Source organism: Giraffa tippelskirchi, chromosome 10 (assembly GCF_054371585.1).
Source record: "Giraffa tippelskirchi isolate mGirTip1 chromosome 10, T2T-mGirTip1v1.2.pri, whole genome shotgun sequence".
Taxonomy (NCBI): Eukaryota; Metazoa; Chordata; class Mammalia; order Artiodactyla; family Giraffidae; genus Giraffa; species Giraffa tippelskirchi.
The window spans coordinates 9,834,443-9,855,908 of record NC_137284.1 but is presented as its reverse complement, the minus strand read 5'-3'; the positions used below and the strand labels follow the sequence as shown (position 1 = coordinate 9,855,908).

The 21,466-nt window shown below is 49.6% G+C and overlaps 1 protein-coding gene across 2 annotated transcripts in view; it reads right to left on the bottom strand.

Moving 5' to 3' along the window:
* Positions 1-3,260: 3,260 nt before the first annotated feature.
* The window catches only part of AHNAK (AHNAK nucleoprotein), a 30,214-nt gene continuing 12,008 nt past the window's right edge, over positions 3,261-21,466 (bottom strand). Inside the window, exons 5-6 of one of the 2 annotated variants that reach the window (XM_081534793.1) lie at positions 18,256-21,420; positions 3,261-18,177 (exon numbers count right to left, since the gene is read on the bottom strand). In XM_081534793.1, the coding sequence (XP_081390919.1) occupies positions 4,114-18,177; positions 18,256-21,420 (17,229 nt within the window). In that variant the 3' untranslated portion in view covers positions 3,261-4,113. Of the gene's footprint in view, positions 21,421-21,466 lie in introns of both variants that reach the window. The other variant, XM_081534792.1, reaches the window with a different exon arrangement.

Sequence of the window (21,466 nt, the reverse complement as noted above, 5' to 3'; positions counted from 1 at the left end):
CTGGTTGTTCTCTATCTGGCCCTGCACCCTTAGATTCTTTCTCCCTGCGTCTCTGCCTTGCCCTGTGCCTCCAGGAGGCTGATCGCTCTACCTGTAACACCTGGGCTTGCCTACCCTCCAGCAGGAGGCACCAGCAGGGGGAAAACTCAGGGTGTTTCTTCCTGCTTCTCATGGCAGGCAGTTCTGGCAGATGCTGTGGTCCTGCATGGCTGGATTCCAGGAACACCATCTCTTACTGGGCCCCTTCAGGTCCAGGGGTAACACCAGCTCCTGCTGCTCCTGGGGGTCTCACACCCCTCATTGGCTTCTTGGTCCTGGCCCACTACTGCATAAAGAGCCCCCATTAAAGTCTCTGTGGCTGAACTATCTTCAACTACATTTCTGGGAGGATCCCTGACACATACAGAAATGCGTTTGAGTGGCTGAAAAATATTTACTGCCTTTTGTGAGCATGGGACGCATTTCAAAATAAGTGAACTTTCCAAATGTCCCCTTAGCCACATCCACAGTCAGTCACACTGCCTAAGGCCAGGCGCACTGACAGGCTGCAGGCCCTGGGCTGTGACTCAGCCCTGGAGCTCCATCCAAGGAGCCTGAGGAGCCCAGGCCCACCCCCTCCAGGTCTCCTGAGGCCACTCCTGGCCTCGAATGCCAGCACTGGGACCGCAGAATGTTAAGACCTCCTGGATCTGGGCCCCGCAGGACTTTGGGGAATACCTTGGACCATCCCCATCAGGGAGAGAGAGGGCAGGGGTAAACGGTCAGAAGGTGAGAACAGCGCGAAGGGGGAACTCAGAGTGGTGGGGCAGGACAAGCCAAGAAAAGTCCGCTGGGATGGGCCCTCCGCATGCTTCTCCAGCCCCTGGCACCTCCTACATGCCCCCTCATCACGTTCACTGCAGAGGGGACAGATCTCATCCTGGGGCCACTACTGCCTCCACCCTGGGCCTGATGTGGGAGGAGGGTGGCTGAGGAGTTTCTCACCTTTGATTGGCCCATTGCCATGTTTGTCATCCATCTGACCCACCACCCCTGACTGTCCCAGCCAATGAGATCTCACCCTGGAAGTCCAGGCCCCATCACCATCACCCATATCATCCCCGGTAGAAGCCTCACTTTCAAATGTGTATATTTCCAGTGTTCAGAGCAGACCAGTGTCCCACATCCATCACAGCATTAGGTCTGCGGAGGTCGGCAGAGGAGGATTCTGAGACCAGGTGGGGCTGGGACAGCATCTAACCACGTAATGCTCAAAAACTACTTACGGAATGAATGGACAATGAGGGCCACCCTAGCCTACATCACCCCTTTCCCAAGCAAAAAAAAAAAAAAAAATTAATTGCTGTATTATTGGACAACCTGCTTAGTTCTACCTGGGAGAGCTTTCCAGCATCCCAGTGAGCATCTCCCTGGCTGTGTATACAAGGGCACCCCCCTGTCACCCTCTTAACCTCCCTCCAAACACCAGGGCCACATATCTCAGGTAGCATGCACACTCTGTCCCACCCCCACACCCGTGTCAGCTTGAGGATGGAGGAAGAATTGAGAACTGGGCTTTGAGCTGTGGTTGTAAGAAGTGCACTTGTAGGATGCCCAGACCCAGTTAGGATAGAAGACAAGTACGCGTAGGTGGGTGTGCCAGTGGGCATGTGCACACTCTAGCTTTTCAGTGTTGTCTGCAAAGGCTGACACCTGCCTCTCTAGGACTCCGTGCCCACCCTCATGCTCCCAATAAACAAACACAGCTGTGACAAGAATGCTACATGCTTAAATGTGGTGTTCCTGCACAGCAGACAACCCAAATACCTGAACAGACTCTGGTCCTGTGGATGCTATCCCTGTTTTAACAGGTGAGGAAACTCTCGCCCAGTTCACAAAAGCAGCTTTAAAAAAGCTGCAGAGGGGAGGAGGGGAGGGATAAATTAGGAGTTTGAGATGAACAGATATACACTATTACATATAAAATAGATAACCATTAAGAACTTAAGTACAGGGACCTATACTCAACATTTTGTAATAACCTATAGGGGAAAAGAATCTGAAGAAGAATATATGTATATAACCGAATCACTTTGCTGTACACTTGAAAGTAACACGACATTGTTAATCAGCAATACTTAAATTAAAAAAAAAAAAAATTTAAAAGCCACAGGAGATGAAGTGCCTCCCTTATTACCTATCCTTTCCAAAACCTAGACTCACCCTTGAGCTCCAAACCACACCCCCCCCCAAGGACACAGACTCTGCTGGCGGAGGTGTGAATGGGTGAAGCTGGCCAAGGCCCGTTTGCAGTCCAAGCAAGGGCAGGTAGAGTTCACTCTAGGCAGGAGACCCCACTGCTCTGCACAGAGACCCGCAGGCAAGCTGGCTCTAGAGAGGGTGGGAGGGGTGGGAGCTGGCATCTCCACTCTGGGGGTGACCGGAGAACAGAGCTGCCTCCGCTGGCAGAAAGATGGCAACTCTGAGACATGGCCAGGGGGCTGAGCTTGGTTTGATCATTTTGGTCTAAGAAGGCACTTCCCTCTGCCCAGCAATGACAAACTCAGGAACCAGTTTCTAGGAGGCTCCTCCACCCACCATGTATTGTCCACAGAACTAGAAATCAAAAGGGGCCTTTTGGACTTCCCTGGTGGTCCAGTGGTTAAGACTCTGTGCTCCCAATGTAGGGGGCATGGATCTGGTCCCTGGGCAGGGACTAAGAGCCCACAATGCTGTATGGAGTAACCAAAAAGAAAAGGAGGGGGGGACTTTTGTCAGAAGATATTTTTCATAAAGTTTAGCCCTCACATAGACTAGAAGGAATCATAAAGATATGTGACACGAGATCAACACCCTGATTTCAAATGAGAGGACACTGAGGCCCAGGATGGCAGGTAATGAGGCCAGTCAGCAAACCTGCAGCCAAGTCAGGAATAGCGGGCAGGCTTGTGACCCATGGCCAGATCCTTTTCTGTCACTCTAACAGGCCTTTTTTTCCATTCATGTCTGAATCCTTTCTGTATGGTATATTCCTATCTGAGGATGCCAAACAGGTGGGCCAGTCCTGAGGTTTGGGGTGCCAACACGCCCAGCCTCTCTTTATTTCTCAGCGGTGGTGCAACCAGCCTCATTGTGAGAACCGAGAAGCAAAGAATCCCTCCCACTACCCACTAATGCAACCAGCAACGCCCCTCAGTGGAGCCCAGTCTGACCTGTCAGGACTGGGCCTGCAGCCTCCCCAGGCCTCATCCTCCCAACACAGAATGCAAAGGCACAGGATATCCGGGTTAATAAACAGCTTTATTTGCCCTTGACAGCATCAATTTTCATACATTCTCAATTAATTTTGCCATTAAAGTGCTGGAAATTTTCTTAATCACAATAACATTTGTTAAAGGAAATCAGAACTAATATCAGGAACGTGGCGATCACAAAGAAAACATTTCTCTTACAACACACAGAATGGAAGGCCCTCGAGTGGAGCGAGTGGGTGGCCTAATTTACAAAGAGATTCTAATTCCCTCTCCCCCGTGAGCACCGAACAGGCCGGGACTGACCGCCACCCCTGGGGAAACAAAAAGCCATGATACACAGTTCTAGAAACACCCAAATGCCCCGCCGGCTGGCTCCTCTCAGCCGTCTTTGGGTGTTTGCTGTTTGAGTAGACCCAACTGTAGGAGAAATAAAGGTCTGGCCCCCCTCTACGGCCTTCTACCCCACCCCACCCTTACTAACAAAAGCCCCAAAAGTCATTACAATGAAAAAAGTGGGTTTCCATGACCCCAACACTAACAATGTTCAGTAAAAATGAAGATAATAAACACAAAAGCTGGCTTAGTAAACAAGAGCTCTCAGCATTCAATGCAAAAAAGAAAACAAAACAAAACAAAAAAACTGAAATCTGAAGGCAAATACTGCTGATTGTGCACGTGGGCTGGACGAAGAACTTGGAACCTATCTGTAAAGCTCCGGGAGGAGCCTAAAGGCAGCTGGCTTTTCAGCACTTGCCCCCGGCAGAGGCCAGATCTTTGCATTGTTGCTGAGGCTGTTGGCGTGTTTCTCTTTGGAGTTTATATACAAACACACCCAAGGCTGATGGAGTTCTATACAGATATATACACACACAGAGGCCGGCTACTCTTTCTTTGTGGAAACTGTCAGCTCCACCTCGGGAAGCTGGATGCCAACCTTAGTCCCACTGTCATTGCTGGAAGAAGATGACAGTCGGGACTTCTTAGAGGATGAGGACACTCCGCTCCCCTGTAACTTGCCTGCCTCATCATCACTCCCGGTCACCTCATAATGACCTTTGCTCTTTGACCCCAATCCACCAAAGGTACCAAATTTCAGCTTGCCATGTTTCCCTTTGACTTTCCCGCCTTCCAGCACCACCTCCCCACCCTCTAACTCCAAAGTCCCCGTGGGGGTGGTAGGGGCAGAGTGCTCCCTTTCGTCACTGAAGGAATTTGAGCGGTGGCTTGGCTTCTTGCTCTTGAATAAGGAGAATTTGCCTTTGGGTGAAGACGTGTCGACCTCGGCCTCACCTTCCAGGGAACCCAGGCTGGCCTTGGAGCTCTTCAGGTCACCTTTGGACCCCGAAACAGATGCTTCTGGTGAGCCAGCAATGCCAGCTTTCCCTTTAGGTTTGGAAAAGTTGAACTTGGGCATCTTGATTTTGGACTTTTTAAGTTTTACATCGGATTCTTCCCACTCGCCCTCTCCAGCACCAGACTGGACACTGGCCTCTGCTTTAGGGAAGTTAATATCCACCCCTACTTCTCTGCCCACCAGCTCCCGGCCAGAGAAGGTGAACTTGGGGATCTTCATCTTGGGGAATGTTACTTTTCCAGATCCGCTTTCCAAGTGACCTTGAGGCCCAGACATGCTCAGTCCAGGACCCTGAAGTCCAACCTGGCCTCCTTTGACACCTCCTTCTACCTTTGGTCCTGAGAAATGAAGTCCTCCAGCAAACGTAGGTGCACCCAGGTTGAGAGCAGAGGAGACCTGGGATCCTTTCCACTCCCCACCAGAAGCTTTGACACTCATATGCCCTTCGCCCAGGCTGACATCTGGGGCGCTGACACCCCCTGAAACATCCACGCCTCCTTTGATTTTTGGGCCCTTCAAGCTGACACCAAAATCCGACTCAGGAGATGCCACATTCAATGAAGGCCCTTTCACGCCAATGTCAGGAGCAGCTCCATGGAAACCTATCCCTGAACCTTTCAGATCACCTTTGATTTCAGGACCAGAAATCTGCCCAGTTGGGAGTTTCACATTCACACCTGGCAGTGTCACATCACATCCAGATGACTTCATTCCAGGCATTTGGAGGTTTCCTTCCAAGCCTTGAACACTGATGCCCGGAAGACCAACTGTGGGGCCTTTCATCTCACCACTGGCCCCGAGGCTGCCTTTTATTTTTGGTCCTTCCAAGTTCAAGTCCACATCTGGTGCTGAGATTTGAGGGCCAGAGATCTGAGGCCCTTTCAAGTTCAGGCCTCCGAGGTTCACGTCCATGCCAGGCCCCTTGAGTTCTCCAGTCACCTGTGGCCCCTTGACGTTGATGTCCACGTCAGACCCTGGAGCGGAGATGCCAAACTGGGGCAGCTTCATCTTGGGAAGTTTAATACCACCCTCAGGTGCCTCCAAGCTTAGATCAGGAGCACCTACTGATACCGAGGGACACTTGATGTCACCAGAGATGGCCAGGTCACCCTGCAGTCTTGGTCCTTTCAGGGTCACATCCGGCACACCAATGTCGAGTGCTGCTGTGGCATTGATTCCAGGCACCTTCACACCATCACCTTCTACCTTCACCTTTCCACCGGCACCTCTGAGGTCAAGCCCGGGGGCATGCACCTTCATGCTGGGAACAGATACATCCAGATCTCCCTTCAAACTTGGTCCTTTCAAGTTCAGGTCAAGGTCAGGTCCAGAGATTTTTGGTGTAGAGAGGTTCACTGATGGCAAGTCTACTTTTGGCCCCTTGAGAGACACATCAGGCCCTTCAAGCTTAACATCTGGTATGCTCAAGCCTCCTTCAAGAGAGGGCAGCTGGACCTCAGCTCCCCCACCGTCCGCTTTCACACCAGGGACGCCGATCTTTGGCATCGAAAATTTAGGGAACTTAATTTTTGATTCTGGACCTTGCAGATCTACATCTGGTCCTTCCAGCCCCACGCTGGGGACATCACCCTTTATCTTTGGTCCTTTCAAGCTAACATTCACATCAGGGATGGATACTTGAGGAGAAGAAATGCCGAATGATGGTGCTTTGATTTTAGCATCTGGGCCTTCAATGTTGATGTCAGGTGCATCCAGGTTTGCCTGCACCCTGGGGCCTTTCAAGTCGCCCTCTATCTTTGGCCCTGAGACATCGACAAATGGCGTCTTGATCTTGGGAGCCTTCAGCTTGATGTCAGGACCTTCCACATTAATCCCTGGTGAACAAATATCCAGATCAGGTGCCTGGATTTCACCCCCCACTTTGGGGCTAGGGAGAGATGCCTCAGCTTTAAATTTAGAAGATTTAATGTCAAATTCTACATCTGGGAAGTACATTTTCCCAAACATAGGTTTCTTGGACTTGGGAGATTTCACGTCAACTTTCAGTGAGGCGTCCGGCCCCACAACATTGACATCTATGTCAGGAGACTTGAGACTGGCATCAATTTCACCCCCAGGAGCATTCAGATCAAATCCTTGCTTCTTGGCCTTCATTTTAGGCCCACTCATGTGAATTTTTGGCATTTTAAACTTACTTTTCTTGCCCTTGCCACCAACACTAATTTCAGGAGCCTCAACGTTCAGCTCTGCCTCAGGTACTGTCACATCAAGTGTAGGTGACTTGAAGTCAGCTTTGGGGCTTTTTGCCCCAAATCCAAACTTGGGTTTCTTAAATTTGGGAATTTTTACATCTGGCCCTTCAATGTTAACATCTGGGCTCTCCACGTGTACATCTAAGCTTGGAGCTTCTAAATCAACTTTGGGTCCCTTGAGATCCAGTTCACCACCTTCTAATTTGGGACCAGAAATTCCAATTTTGGGTGTCTTGAGATGCAAATCAATGTCAGGAGCAGTTACTTTAGGAGCAGATATATCCAGTGATGGCATCTTCAAACGTGGGCCACTGAGTTTGGCATCAGAGCCTTCAACATCCAGACCTGGACCTTTAAGGTCTACTTCTGGGCCTTTGAAAGTCCCTTCAATCTTAGGAACAGACACATCAAAATCACCCTTGCCTAAGGATCCTTTCAAATCCAGGTCAACATCAGGCATGGAGATCTTGGGAGCTTTGATATTTATCTCTGGCATCTTGAACTTGGGGCCCTTCAGTTTTGCATCTGGACCTTCAATATTGACATCTGGAACATCAATGTCCACCTTGGGTCCGGAGACATCTATGTCAGCTTTGGGCAGGTTCACATCCACTTCTGGGCCCTCTCCTTTGAAGCCAGGCATGCTGAACTTGGGCATTTTCACCTTGGGCATCTTCAGGTGCCAGTCTGGGCCATGAACATCCACATCTGGGACATCAATGTCCATTTTGGGGCCCTTGATGTCAACTTCAGGGCCCTTGAGATCACCTTCCACCTTAGGCAGAGAAATGTCCACATCTCCCTTTACTTTGGGTCCTTTCAGATTTAAGTCAAGGTCAGGCATGGAGATCTTAGGAGCTTTGATGTTCATCTCTGGCATCTTGAACCTGGAACCCTTCAGTTTTGCATCTGGACCTTCAATATTGACATCTGGAACATCAATGTCCACCTTGGGTCCGGAGACATCTATGTCAGCTTTGGGCAGGTTCACATCCACTTCTGGGCCCTCTCCTTTGAAGCCAGGCATGCTGAACTTGGGCATTTTCACCTTGGGCATCTTCAGGTGCCAGTCTGGGCCGTGAACATCCACGTCAGGGACATCAATGTCCACTTTCGGGCCTTTGATGTCAACTTCAGGGCCCTTGAGGTCACCTTCAACTTTGGGCAGAGAAATGTCCACATCACCCTTTACCTTGGGGCCCTTCAGATTCAGGTCAACTTCAGGCATGGAGATCTTGGGTGCCTTGAGGTGCAGGTCAGGCATTTTAAACTTGGGACCCTTCAGTTTTCCTTCTGGACCATGAATGTCAATGTCGGGAGTGTCTATGTCCAGCGTAGGGCCTTTAACATCTACTTTTGGGCCTTTCAGATCCCCTTCCAATTTAGGGATGGAAGTATCCAAATCTCCTTTTATCTTAGGTCCTTTCAAGTTCAAATCAATGTCACTCATAGAGATTTGTGGGGTTTTGAAGTGGACATCAGGCATCTTAAATTTGGGTCCTTTGAGCTTCCCTTCAGGACCTTCAATGTCCACCTCTGGCCCTTTCAGATCACCTTCTACCTTAGGCAGTGAAAGATCCACATCACCCTTTACCTTTGGCCCTTTCAGATTTAAGTCAAGGTCAGGCATGGAGATCTTCGGGGCTTTAATGTTCATCTCTGGCATCTTAAATTTAGGCCCCTTCAGTTTTCCTTCTGGGCCTTCTATACTAATATCAGGAGTGTCAATATCCAGTTTGGGGCCTTTGATGTCCACCTCAGGGGCCTTGAGATCACCCTCAACTTTGGGCAGAGAGATATCAACATCACCTTTCATTTTGGGGCCCTTCAGGTTGAAGTCAAGGTCAGGCATGGAGATCTTGGGAGCTTTGATGTTCATCTCTGGCATCTTGAACCTGGGACCCTTCAGTTTTGCATCTGGACCTTCAATATTGACATCTGGAACATCAATGTCCACCTTGGGTCCGGAGACATCTATGTCAGCTTTGGGCAGGTTCACATCCACTTCTGGGCCCTCTCCTTTGAAGCCAGGCATGCTGAACTTGGGCATTTTCACCTTGGGCATCTTCAGGTGCCAGTCTGGGCCATGAATATCCACATCTGGGACATCAATGTCCACTTTGGGGCCCTTGATGTCAACTTCAGGGCCCTTGAGGTCACCTTCCACCTTAGGCAGAGAAATGTCCACATCTCCCTTTACTTTGGGTCCTTTCAGATTTAAGTCAAGGTCAGGCATGGAGATCTTAGGAGCTTTGATGTTCATTTCTGGCATCTTGAACTTGGGGCCCTTCAGTTTTGCATCTGGACCTTCAATATTGACATCTGGAACATCAATGTCCACCTTGGGTCCGGAGACATCTATGTCAGCTTTGGGAAGATTCACATCTACTTCTGGGCCCTCTCCTTTGAAGCCAGGCATGCTGAACTTGGGCATTTTCACCTTGGGCATCTTCAGGTGCCAGTCTGGGCCGTGAATGTCCACGTCAGGGACATCAATGTCCACTTTCGGGCCTTTGATGTCAACTTCAGGGCCCTTGAGGTCACTTTCAACTTTGGGCAGAGAAACGTCCACATCACCCTTTACCTTGGGGCCCTTCAGATTCAGGTCAACTTCAGGCATGGAGATCTTGGGTGCCTTGAGGTGCAGGTCAGGCATTTTAAACTTGGGACCCTTCAGTTTTCCTTCTGGACCATGAATGTCAATGTCGGGAGTGTCTATGTCCACCTTGGGACCTGAGATGTCAATGTCAGCTTTAGGTAGGTTCACATCCACTTCTGGGCCCTCTCCTTTGAAGCCAGGCATGCTGAACTTGGGCATTTTCATCTTGGGCATCTTCAGGTGCCAGTCTGGGCCGTGAATGTCCACATCTGGAGCGTCAATGTCCACTTTGGGGCCTTTGATGTCAACATCAGGGGCCTTTAGGTCACCTTCCACCTTAGGCAGAGAAACATCCACATCTCCTTTCACCTTAGGGCCTTTCAGGTGTAAATCGAAGTCAGGCATGGAGATCTTGGGGGCTTTGATATTCATCTCTGGCATCTTGAACTTAGGACCCTTGAGCTTCCCTTCCGGACCTTCAAGGCTCACATCAGGGCCTTCAATGTCCACTTTGGGTGGTGACACATCAATGTCAGCCTTGGGCAAGTTCACATCCACTTCCGGGCCCTCTCCTTTGAAGCCAGGCATGCTGATCTTGGGCATTTTTATCTTTGGCATCTTCAGGTGCCAGTCTGGGCCTTGAATGTCCACATCTGGAGCATCAATGTCCACTTTGGGGCCTTTGATGTCAACTTCAGGGCCCTTGAGGTCACCTTCCACCTTAGGCAGAGAAATATCCACATCCCCCTTTACTTTGGGTCCTTTCATGTTTAAGTCAATATCAGGCATGGAGATCTTGGGAGCCTTTAGGTGCATCTCTGGCATCTTGAATTTGGGCCCCTTCAATTTCCCCTCTGAACCTTCAATGTTAATATCAGGAGTTTCAATATCTACTTTTGGGCCCTTGATGTCCACCTCGGGACCCTTGAGGTCACCGTCTACTTTTGGCAAAGATACATCCACATCACCCTTCAGTTTGGGGCCCTTCAAATTAAAGTCAAGGTCAGGCATGGAGATCTTGGGAGCTTTGATGTTCATCTCTGGCATCTTGAATTTGGGACCCTTCAGTTTTGCATCTGGACCTTCAATGTTCACATCTGGAACATCAATGTCCACCTTGGGTCCGGAGACATCTATGTCAGCTTTGGGAAGATTCACATCCACTTCTGGGCCCTCTCCTTTGAAGCCAGGCATGCTGAACTTGGGCATTTTCACCTTGGGCATCTTCAGGTGCCAGTCTGGGCCGTGAACGTCCACATCAGGGACATCAATGTCCACTTTTGGGCCTTTGATGTCAACTTCAGGGCCCTTGAGGTCACCTTCAACTTTGGACAGAGAAACATCCACATCACCTTTCACCGTGGGGCCCTTCAAGTTTAAATCAACGTCAGGCATGGAGATCTTGGGAGCTTTGATATTTATGTCCGGCATCTTGAGTTTGGGGCCTTTTAAGCCTCCGTCTAGACCTTCCACATTGACTTCTGGGCCCTCAATGGCCATTCTGGGACCCTCTATGTTGATATCTCCTTTCGGCAGATCCACAGCCATATCTGGTCCTTCTGCCTTTAACCCGGGCACACTGAACTTGGGCATTTTCATCTTGGGCATTTTCAAATTCCAGTCTGGACCATGAACATCCACATCAGGTGCATCCAGATGAATTTCTGGTGCTTTAATATCCACTTTAGGTCCTTTAAGATCACCTTCTAAATTAGGACCTGCAACATCTAAGTCTCCTTTGACTTTAGGACCTTTCAGATTTAACTCCACATCAGGCATAGACACTTTAGGAGATGAAATACTTAGGAAAGGCATTTTGAACTTGGGTCCTTTCACTTTTCCTTGGACCTCAACATCAGGAGCATTAATGTCAACTTTCGGACCTGTTACATCAAGATCTGGCTTTTTGACCTTGACATCTACCTCAGGTGTCTGAACTTTGGAGCCTGAAAAATTAAATTTGGGAAGCTTAAAACGTGATTTCTTTGACTTGCCTTCAATATTGAGCTTAGGACCAGAAATGTCCAATTCTGGGCCCTTTACATCCAACTTGGGAGCTTTAATATCACCTTCCAATTTGGGCCCAGAAACATCAACATCTCCCTTAAGTTTTGAGCCCTTCAAATTCAGGTCAATTTCTGGCATGGAGATCTTGGGCATGTTTACATGCATGTCAGGCATCTTCAGCTTTGGACCTTTTAATTTGCCTTCCGGGCCATGAATGTCAATATCAGGTGCATCTACATCTATCTTCGGCCCTTTGATGTCAAGAGAAGGTCCTTTCAAATCACCTTCTACATTTGGAAGTGAAACATCCACATCTCCTTTCACTTTAGGGCCTTTAAGATTAAGGTCCAGATCTGGCATGGATATCTTAGGAGCTTTGATATTCATCTCTGGCATTTTGAACTTGGGACCCTTCAGTTTCGCATCTGGACCTTCAATGTTCACATCTGAAACATCAATGTCCACCTTGGGCCCGGAGATGTCTATATCAGCCTTGGGCAGGTTCACATCCACATCTGGGCCTTCTCCTTTGAAGCCAGGCATGCTCATCTTGGGCATTTTTATCTTGGGCATCTTCAGGTGCCAGTCGGGGCCATGAACATCCACCTCTGGGACATCAATGTCAACCATGGGGCCTTTAATATCCACTTCAGGAACTTTCATCTCACCTTCCACTTTTGGTAAAGACACATTCACATCTCCCTTCATTTGGGGGCCCTTCAGGTTAAGATCAATGTCAGGCATGGAGATCTTGGGGGCTTTGATGTTCATCTCTGGCATCTTGAACTTAGGACCCTTGAGCTTCCCTTCAGGACCTTCAAGGCTCACATCAGGGCCTTCAATATCCACCTTGGGTCCTGAGATGTCAATGTCAGCTTTAGGCAGATTCACATCCACTTCTGGGCCCTCTCCTTTGAAGCCAGGCATGCTGAACTTGGGCATTTTCATCTTGGGCATCTTCAGGTGCCAGTCTGGGCCATGAACGTCCACATCTGGGACAGCAACATCCACTTTGGGGCCTTTGATGTCAACTTCAGGGGCCTTTAGGTCACCTTCCACCTTAGGCAGAGAAACATCCACATCTCCTTTCACCTTGGGACCTTTCAGGTGTAAATCGAAGTCAGGCATGGAGATCTTGGGGGCTTTGATGTTCATCTCTGGCATCTTGAACTTAGGACCTTTCAACTTTCCTTCTGGTCCTTCAAGGTTAACATCAGGGCCTTCAATGTCTACTTTGGGTGCTGACACATCAATGTCAGCCTTGGGCAGGTTCACATCCACTTCCGGGCCCTCTCCTTTGAAGCCAGGCATGCTAAACTTGGGCAGTTTCATCTTGGGCATCTTCAGGTGCCAGTCTGGGCCTTGAACATCCACATCAGGAACATCAATGTCTACTTTGGGGCCTGTGAGGTCAATTTCAGGTCCTTTAAAATCTCCCTCTACCTTGGGGCATGTGACATCCACATCTCCTTTTATCTTTGGACCTGTCAGATTAAGATCAATATCTGGCATGGATATCTTTGGAGTTTTAAAATGCATTTCAGGCATTTTAAACTTTGGGCTTTTCCACTTTCCTTCTGGTCCTTCAAGATGAACATCAGGGCCTTCAATATCCACTTTGGGTCCCGAGACATCAATGTCAGCCTTGGGCAAGTTCACATCCATGTCTGGGCCCTCTCCTTTGAAGCCAGGCATGTTGAACTTGGGCATTTTCATCTTGGGCATCTTCAGGTGCCAGTCTGGGCCTTGAACGTCCACATCTGGGACATCAATGTCCACTTTCGGGCCTTTGATGTCAACATCAGGAGCCTTTAGGTCACCTTCTACCTTAGACAGAGAAACATCCACATCACCTTTCACCTTAGGACCTTTCAGGTGTAAATCAAAGTCAGGCATGGAGATCTTGGGGGCTTTGATGTTCATCTCTGGCATCTTGAACTTAGGACCCTTGAGCTTCCCTTCAGGACCTTCAAGGCTCACATCAGGGCCTTCAATATCCACCTTGGGTCCCGAAATATCAATGTCAGCTTTAGGCAGGTTCACATCCACTTCTGGGCCCTCTGCTTTGAAGCCAGGCATGCTGAACTTGGGCATTTTCATCTTGGGCATCTTCAGGTGCCAGTCTGGGCCGTGAACGTCCATATCTGGGACAGCAACATCCACTTTGGGGCCTTTGATGTCAACTTCAGGGGCCTTTAGGTCACCTTCCACCTTAGGCAGAGAAACATCCACATCTCCTTTCACCTTGGGACCTTTCAGGTGTAAATCGAAGTCAGGCATGGAGATCTTAGGGGCTTTGATGTTCATCTCTGGCATCTTGAACTTAGGACCTTTCAACTTTCCTTCTGGTCCTTCAAGGTTAACATCTGGGCCTTCAATGTCCATCTTGGGTCCAGTGATGTCAATGTCAGCCTTGGGCAAGTTCACATCTACCTCAGGGCCCTCTCCTTTGAAGCCAGGCATGCTGAACTTGGGCATTTTCATCTTGGGCATCTTCAGGTGCCAGTCTGGGCCTTGAACGTCCACATCTGGGACATCGATGTCCACTTTGGGGCCTTTGATATCCACATCTGGCACTTTCATTTCACCTTCTATCTTGGGCACCGACACATCCACATCCCCTTTGACTTTAGGGCCTTTCAAGTTTAAGTCCACATCAGGCATGGAGATCTTGGGGGCCTTGAAGTGCATCTCAGGCATCTTGAACTTAGGACCCTTGAGCTTTCCTTCTGGCCCCTCAAGACTCACATCTGGGGCTTCAATGTCCACCTTGGGTCCAGAGACATCAATGTCAGCCTTAGGCAGCTTCACGTCCACATCTGGGCCCTGGGCTTTGAAACCTGGCATGCTGAATTTAGGCATTTTCATTTTGGGCATCTTCAGGTGCCAGTCTGGGCCCTCGACATCCACATCTGGGACATCAACGTCTACTTTGGGGCCTTTGATGTCCACATCTGGCACTTTCATTTCACCTTCTATCTTGGGCACCGACACATCCACATCCCCTTTGACTTTAGGGCCTTTCAAGTTTAAGTCCACATCAGGCATAGAGATCCTGGGGGCCTTGAAGTGCATCTCAGGCATCTTGAACTTAGGACCCTTGAGTTTTCCCTCTGGCCCCTCAAGACTCACATCTGGAGCTTCAATGTCCACCTTGGGTCCTGAAATGTCAATATCAGCTTTAGGCAGATTCACATCCACCTCAGGGCCCTCTCCTTTGAAGCCAGGCATGCTGAACTTGGGCATTTTCACCTTGGGCATTTTCAGGTGCCAGTCAGGGCCTTGGACGTCCACATCTGGGACATCAACGTCCACTTTGGGGCCTTTGATGTCCACATCTGGCACTTTCATTTCACCTTCTATCTTGGGCATAGACACATCCACATCCCCTTTGACTTTAGGGCCTTTCAAGTTTAAGTCCACATCAGGCATGGAGATCTTGGGGGCCTTGAAGTGCATCTCGGGCATCTTGAACTTAGGACCCTTGAGCTTTCCTTCTGGCCCCTCAAGACTCACATCTGGGGCTTCAATGTCCACCTTTGGCCCAGAGACATCAATGTCAGCCTTGGGCAGGTTCACGTCCACATCTGGACCCTGGCCTTTGAAACCTGGCATGCTGAATTTAGGCATTTTCATCTTGGGCATCTTCAGGTGCCAGTCTGGGCCCTGGACATCCACGTCCGGAACATCGACGTCCACTTTGGGGCCTTTGATGTCCACATCTGGCACTTTCATTTCACCTTCTATCTTGGGCACAGACACATCCACATCCCCTTTGACTTTGGGGCCTTTCAAGTTTAAGTCCACGTCAGGCATGGAGATCTTTGGGGCTTTGAAATGCATCTCAGGCATCTTAAACTTAGGGCCTTTCAACTTTGCATCAGGACACTCCAGATCAACATCAGGCACCTCCACATCCACACTGGGGCCTTTCAAATCTCCCTCCAATTTTGGCACAGACACATCCACATCCCCTTTGACTTTGGGGCCTTTCAAGTGTAAGTCCACATCAGGCATGGAGATCTTGGGGGCCTTGAAGTGCATCTCAGGCATCTTAAATTTAGGGCCTTTCAACTTTGCATCAGGACACTCAAGATCAACATCAGGCACCTCCACATCCACACTGGGACCTTTGATGTCAACTTGCGGACCTTTGAGATCACCTTCTAGTTCTGGCACAGAAACATCCATCTCTCCTTTCAGTTTGGGTCCCTTCAAATTCAAGTCCACATCTGGCATGGAGATCTTGGGAGCTTTGATATTCAACTTAGGCATCTTAAATTTAGAGCCTTTCAATTTTCCTTCTGGCCCCTCAAGACTCACATCTGGTGCTTCAATGTCCACCTTGGGTCCAGAGATGTCAATATCAGCTTTCGGGAGGTTCACATCCACCTCAGGGCCCTCTCCTTTGAAGCCAGGCATGCTGAACTTGGGCATTTTCACCTTGGGCATCTTCAGATGCCAGTCAGGGCCTTGGACATCCACATCTGGGACATCAACGTCCACTTTGGGGCCTTTGATGTCCACATCTGGCACTTTCATTTCACCTTCTATCTTGGGCCCAGACACATCCACATCCCCTTTGGCTTTGGGGCCTTTCAAGTTTAAGTCCACATCAGGCATGGAGATCTTGGGAGCCTTGAAGTGCATCTCAGGCATTTTAAACTTGGGCCCCTTAAGCTTTCCTTCTGGACATTCAATATCTATATCACCAACATCCACATCCATTTTCGGGGCTTTCACATCAATTCCAGGTCCTTTCAAGTCCCCTTCCACTTTAGGAAGAGAAACATCTACATCAGTTTTAAGTTTAGGGGATTTCAGATTAAGTCCAACATCAGGCATAGAGATCTTGTGCGTCTGTATATGCATGCTTGGCATCTTGAATTTGGGACTCTTTAGTTTCCCCTCTGGACCTTCAATATTTACATCTGGGGCATCAATGTCCACCTTGGGTCCTGAGATGTCAATGTCAGCCTTGGGCAAGTTCACATCCACTTCTGGGCCCTCTCCTTTGAAGCCAGGCATGCTGAACTTGGGCATTTTCACCTTGGGCATCTTCAGGTGCCAGTCTGGACCATGAACTCCTGCATCTGGTGCATTAATGTCCACTTTTGGACCTTTGATGTCAACATCAGGGGCTTTAATCTCTCCTTCTACTTTTGGAACTGTAACGTCATAATCTCCTTTCATTTTAGGGCCTTTCAAATGCAAACTAACATCTGGCATGGATATCTTCTGAGGCTTTATATTCATTTCTGGCAATTTAAATTTAGGACCTTTTACTTTTGCATCGGGACTTTCAGTGTTCACATCTGGAACTTCAACATCCACCTTTGGTCCTGAAATGTCTATATCACCCTTGGGCAGATTCACATCCACTGTTGGGCCCTCTCCTTTGAAGCTAGGCATGCTGAACTTGGGCATTTTTATCTTGGGCATCTTCAGGTGCCAGTCTGGGCCTTGAACATCCACATCCGGGATATCAACATCCACTTTGGGGCCTTTGATGTCCACGTCTGGCCCTTTCAGATCCCCTTCAACTTTGGGCAGAGAAACATCCACGTCCCCTTTCACCTTGGGACCCTTGAGGTTTAAATCAATGTCAGGCATGGAGATCTTTGGAGTTTTGAAGTGCATCTCAGGCATCTTAAACTTGGGTCCCTTGAGCTTTCCTTCTGGCCCCTCAAGACTCACATCTGGGGCTTCAATGTCCACCTTGGGTCCAGAGACATCAATGTCAGCTTTGGGCAAGTTCACGTCCACCTCAGGGCCCTCTCCTTTGAAGCCAGGCACACTAAATTTAGGCATTTTCATCTTGGGCATCTTCAGGTGCCAGTCAGGGCCTTGAACGTCCACATCTGGGACATCAAGGTCCACTTTGGGGCCTCTGATGTCCACATCTGGCACTTTCATTTCACCTTCTATCTTGGGCATAGACACATCCACATCCCCTTTGACTTTAGGGCCTTTGAAGTTTAAGTCCACGTCAGGCATGGAGATCTTGGGGGCCTTGAAGTGCATCTCGGGCATCTTGAACTTAGGACCCTTGAGCTTTCCTTCTGGCCCCTCAAGACTCACATCTGGGGCTTCAATGTCCACCTTGGGTCCAGAGATGTCAACATCAGCTTTAGGCAGATTCACATCCACCTCAGGGCCCTCTCCTTTGAAGCCAGGCATGCTGAACTTGGGCATTTTCATCTTGGGCATCTTCAGGTGCCAGTCTGGGCCCTCGACATCCACATCTGGGACATCAACGTCTACTTTGGGGCCTTTGATGTCCACATCTGGCACTTTCATTTCACCTTCTATCTTGGGCACGGACACATCCACATCCCCTTTGACTTTAGGGCCTTTGAAGTTTAAGTCCACATCAGGCATAGAGATCTTGGGGGCCTTGAAGTGCATCTCAGGCATCTTGAACTTAGGACCCTTGAGCTTTCCTTCTGGCCCCTCAAGACTCACATCTGGAGCTTCAATGTCCACCTTGGGTCCTGAAATGTCAATATCAGCTTTAGGCAGATTCACATCCACCTCAGGGCCCTCTCCTTTGAAGCCAGGCATGCTGAACTTGGGCATTTTCATCTTGGGCATCTTCAGATGCCAGTCAGGGCCTTGGACGTCCACATCTGGGACATCAACGTCTACTTTGGGGCCTTTGATGTCCACATCTGGCACTTTCATTTCACCTTCTATCTTGGGCATAGACACATCCATATCTCCTTTAACTTTAGGGCCTTTCAAGTTTAAGTCCACATCAGGCATGGAGATCTTGGGGGCCTTGAAGTGCATCTCAGGCATCTTGAACTTAGGACCCTTGAGCTTTCCTTCGGGCCCCTCAAGACTCACATCTGGGGCTTCAATGTCCACCTTTGGCCCAGAGACATCAATGTCAGCCTTAGGCAGGTTCACGTCCACATCTGCGCCCTGGCCTTTGAAGCTGGGCATGCTGAATTTAGGCATTTTCATCTTGGGCATCTTCAGACTCCAGTCTGCACCCTGAACTTCCACATCTGGTGCTTTAACATCTAATTTGGGGCCTTTGGTGTCCACCTCTGGAGCTTTCATCTCACCTTCTATTTTTGGTGCAGACACATCTAGACTGCCTTTCATTTTGGGTCCTTTAAGATCCATGTCAACATCTGGCAGGGTCATCTTAGGAGCTCTGAAGTGCATCTCAGGCATCTTAAACTTGGGGCCTTTCAACTTTCCTTCTGGCCCTTCAAGGCTCAGATCTGGACCACTAATATCTACCTTTGGCACAGAAATGTCGAGATCTGCCTTGGGCAGATTCACATCCAATTCTGGGCCCTCTCCTTTAAGGCTGGGCATGGTGAATTTGGGCATCTTCATCTTTGGCATCTTCAGGTTCCAGTCAGGACCGTGAACTTCAACATCTGGTGCACTGAGGTCTACTTTGGGCCCCTTCAGGTCCCCTTCCAGCTTTGGCACTGTAACATCATATTCTCCCTTGACCTTGGGACCTTTCATATGCAAATCTACGTCAGGCATGGAGATCTTGGGGGCCTTGATATTCATCTCTGGCATCTTAAACTTGGGACCCTTCAGCTTTCCTTCAGGTCCTTCGATTTTCACATCTGGACCTTCAACATCCACCTTGGGTCCAGCAATGTCAATGTCAGTCTTGGGCAGGTTCACATCCACTTCTGGGCCCTCTCCTTTGAAGCCAGGCATGCTGAACTTTGGCGTTTTCATCTTGGGCATCTTCAGGTGCCAGTCTGGGCCATGAACATCCACATCTGGAGCATCAATGTCCACTTTGGCACTCTTAAGTTCAACATCAGGAACTTTAATCTCACCTTCAACCTTTGGCACTGTGACATCGTATTCTCCTTTTACACTAGGGCCTTTCAAGTGTAGGTCCACATCTGGTATGGAAATCTTTGGTGCTTTGATATTCATCTCAGGCATCTTAAACTTGGGTCCTTTCAATTTCCCCTCTGGTCCCTCAATACTCACATCTGGAGCACTGACATCTACCTGGGGCCCAGAAATGTCCACATCAGGCTTAGGCAGGTTTACACTGACTTCAGGGCCCTCTGCTTTGAACCCTGGAACAGTGAACTTGGGCATTTTCATCTTGGGCATCTTCAGGTGCCAGTCTGGGCCCTGGATATCCACATCTGGGACATCAATGTCCACTTTGGGACCTTTCAGCTCTCCTTCAAGTTTTGGTGCTGTTACATCATACTCTCCTTTCACTTTGGGGCCTTTCACATGCAAATCCACGTCAGGCATAGAGAGCTTTGGTGTCTTGACACTCACTTCAGGCAGCTGAACATCAGGGCCTTTAAGGTTGCCTGCCAGGCCCCCGATATTGACATTTGGGGCATCCACATTGACCTTGGGCCCTGAAATACTGACATCACCTTTGGGGAGACTCACATCTACATCTGGCCCTTCCCCTTTGACTCCTGGAGTGCTGAACTTGGGCATTTTCATCTTGGGCATTTTCAGATTCCAGTCCGGACCATGAACTTCCACATCTGGGGCACTGACATCCACTTTGGGGCCTCTGACATCAACTTCAGGGACACTGACTTTCCCCTCTACTTTTGGAAGCGTAACATCAACACCCCCTTTCACTTTTGGTACAGCCACATTCAAGTCTACGTCTGCCATAGAGATCCTGCAGGTTCCTGCTTTCCCAGAAGGACCACTAAGTTTGGGGCCAGTCATGGTTCCTTCTAGGCTGGGTGTCTCTATGTCCACTTTGGCACCTTTAACTGCCACTTGAGGGCCTTTAACATCACCTTGCACCCCAGGAGCAGAAACCTTAATGTCTCCTTTCAGTTTAGAGGACCCAAGGCTCAGATCCACATCCTGCATGGATATTTTAGGCTTCTGAATAATCACTTCAGGAGCCTTGATTTTAGGACACTTCAACTTCCCTTCCAGACCCCCAGAAGCAACCTCAGGCAGGTCGACATTCCCAGAGACCCCAGGAAGCGTCACTTCACCTGTGGGCAGCGTCACATCAATGCCAGGCCTATCTCCCTTAGAACCTGACACAGAGAACTGGGGGGCCTTCACCTTGGGCACACTCACTTTGCCCCCAGGCCCATGAATGTCAGTGTCAAGAGCTTGAACTTCCAACCTGGAGCCAGAGATGCTGCCCTCAATTTGGGGCACAGAGATGTCCACCCCTAAACTCCCCTGTGGCTTGGTACCTTTCAGGCCTAGGCCACCCTCAAAGGATGGCCCAGTGATCTGGGGGCCCTTCAACTTCCCCTCAAGCCCCTCAATATTGGCAGAGGGAGCACTGACTTCGAGCTGAGGGGTCTGGATGCTTCCACCAATGGTCAAGCCTGGTTTGCCACCTTTGTGCCCCACAGAGAGTTCAGGGGGGGAAATGCTCAGCCCTGCCTCGGGAGCCTGGCCCTGAGGCCCTATTGAGACACCAAATTTTGGCACCTTCATGGTGGGAAATTTAATTTTCCCATCAAGAGATGGGCCCTGCCCCTCTACTGCCCCGCCCCCAAGAGAGGACGAAACGTCCACCCCTGGGACTTGGATCCCTCCTTTGCTACCCAAGTCCAAGCCCTTTGCATTGACACTGACACCCAGGCTTCCCACCTTTACCCCAGGCATGGTGACCTGGACCTTCGTGTGGCCAGCTCCTGGCAACTCTGGGCCCACAGCAGAAATGGACCCTGCTTGGATGTCCATGGTGGAGCCTGTGGTGGGAGACCCAGACCCCGAGCCCGAAGGCAGTCTGATCACTGTCTTCCCAGGCTGGGTCTCCACATCCACAGTGGAGATTTCGGTCAATTCGTGTCGTGGGATCTTGATCTTGAACTCTGGGCTGCTGATGTCGATGTCCTTGGCGCCTTCGCGGCTTGTCACATCCACAGTGTAGGCCGTGACCCTCCTGGTCACTGTGATGGTACGGCTCTGGGTCTCCCCAGCGTCCCCTTCCACTCCGTCTTCTGACTTCAGCCGAGGCTTGATCTTCGTGGTATAGATGCGCTGGTACTCCTCGTCATCCCCGCTCTGCAGAAACACACGCCCCGTACAGGTTGCAGCAGAGTCTGCATGA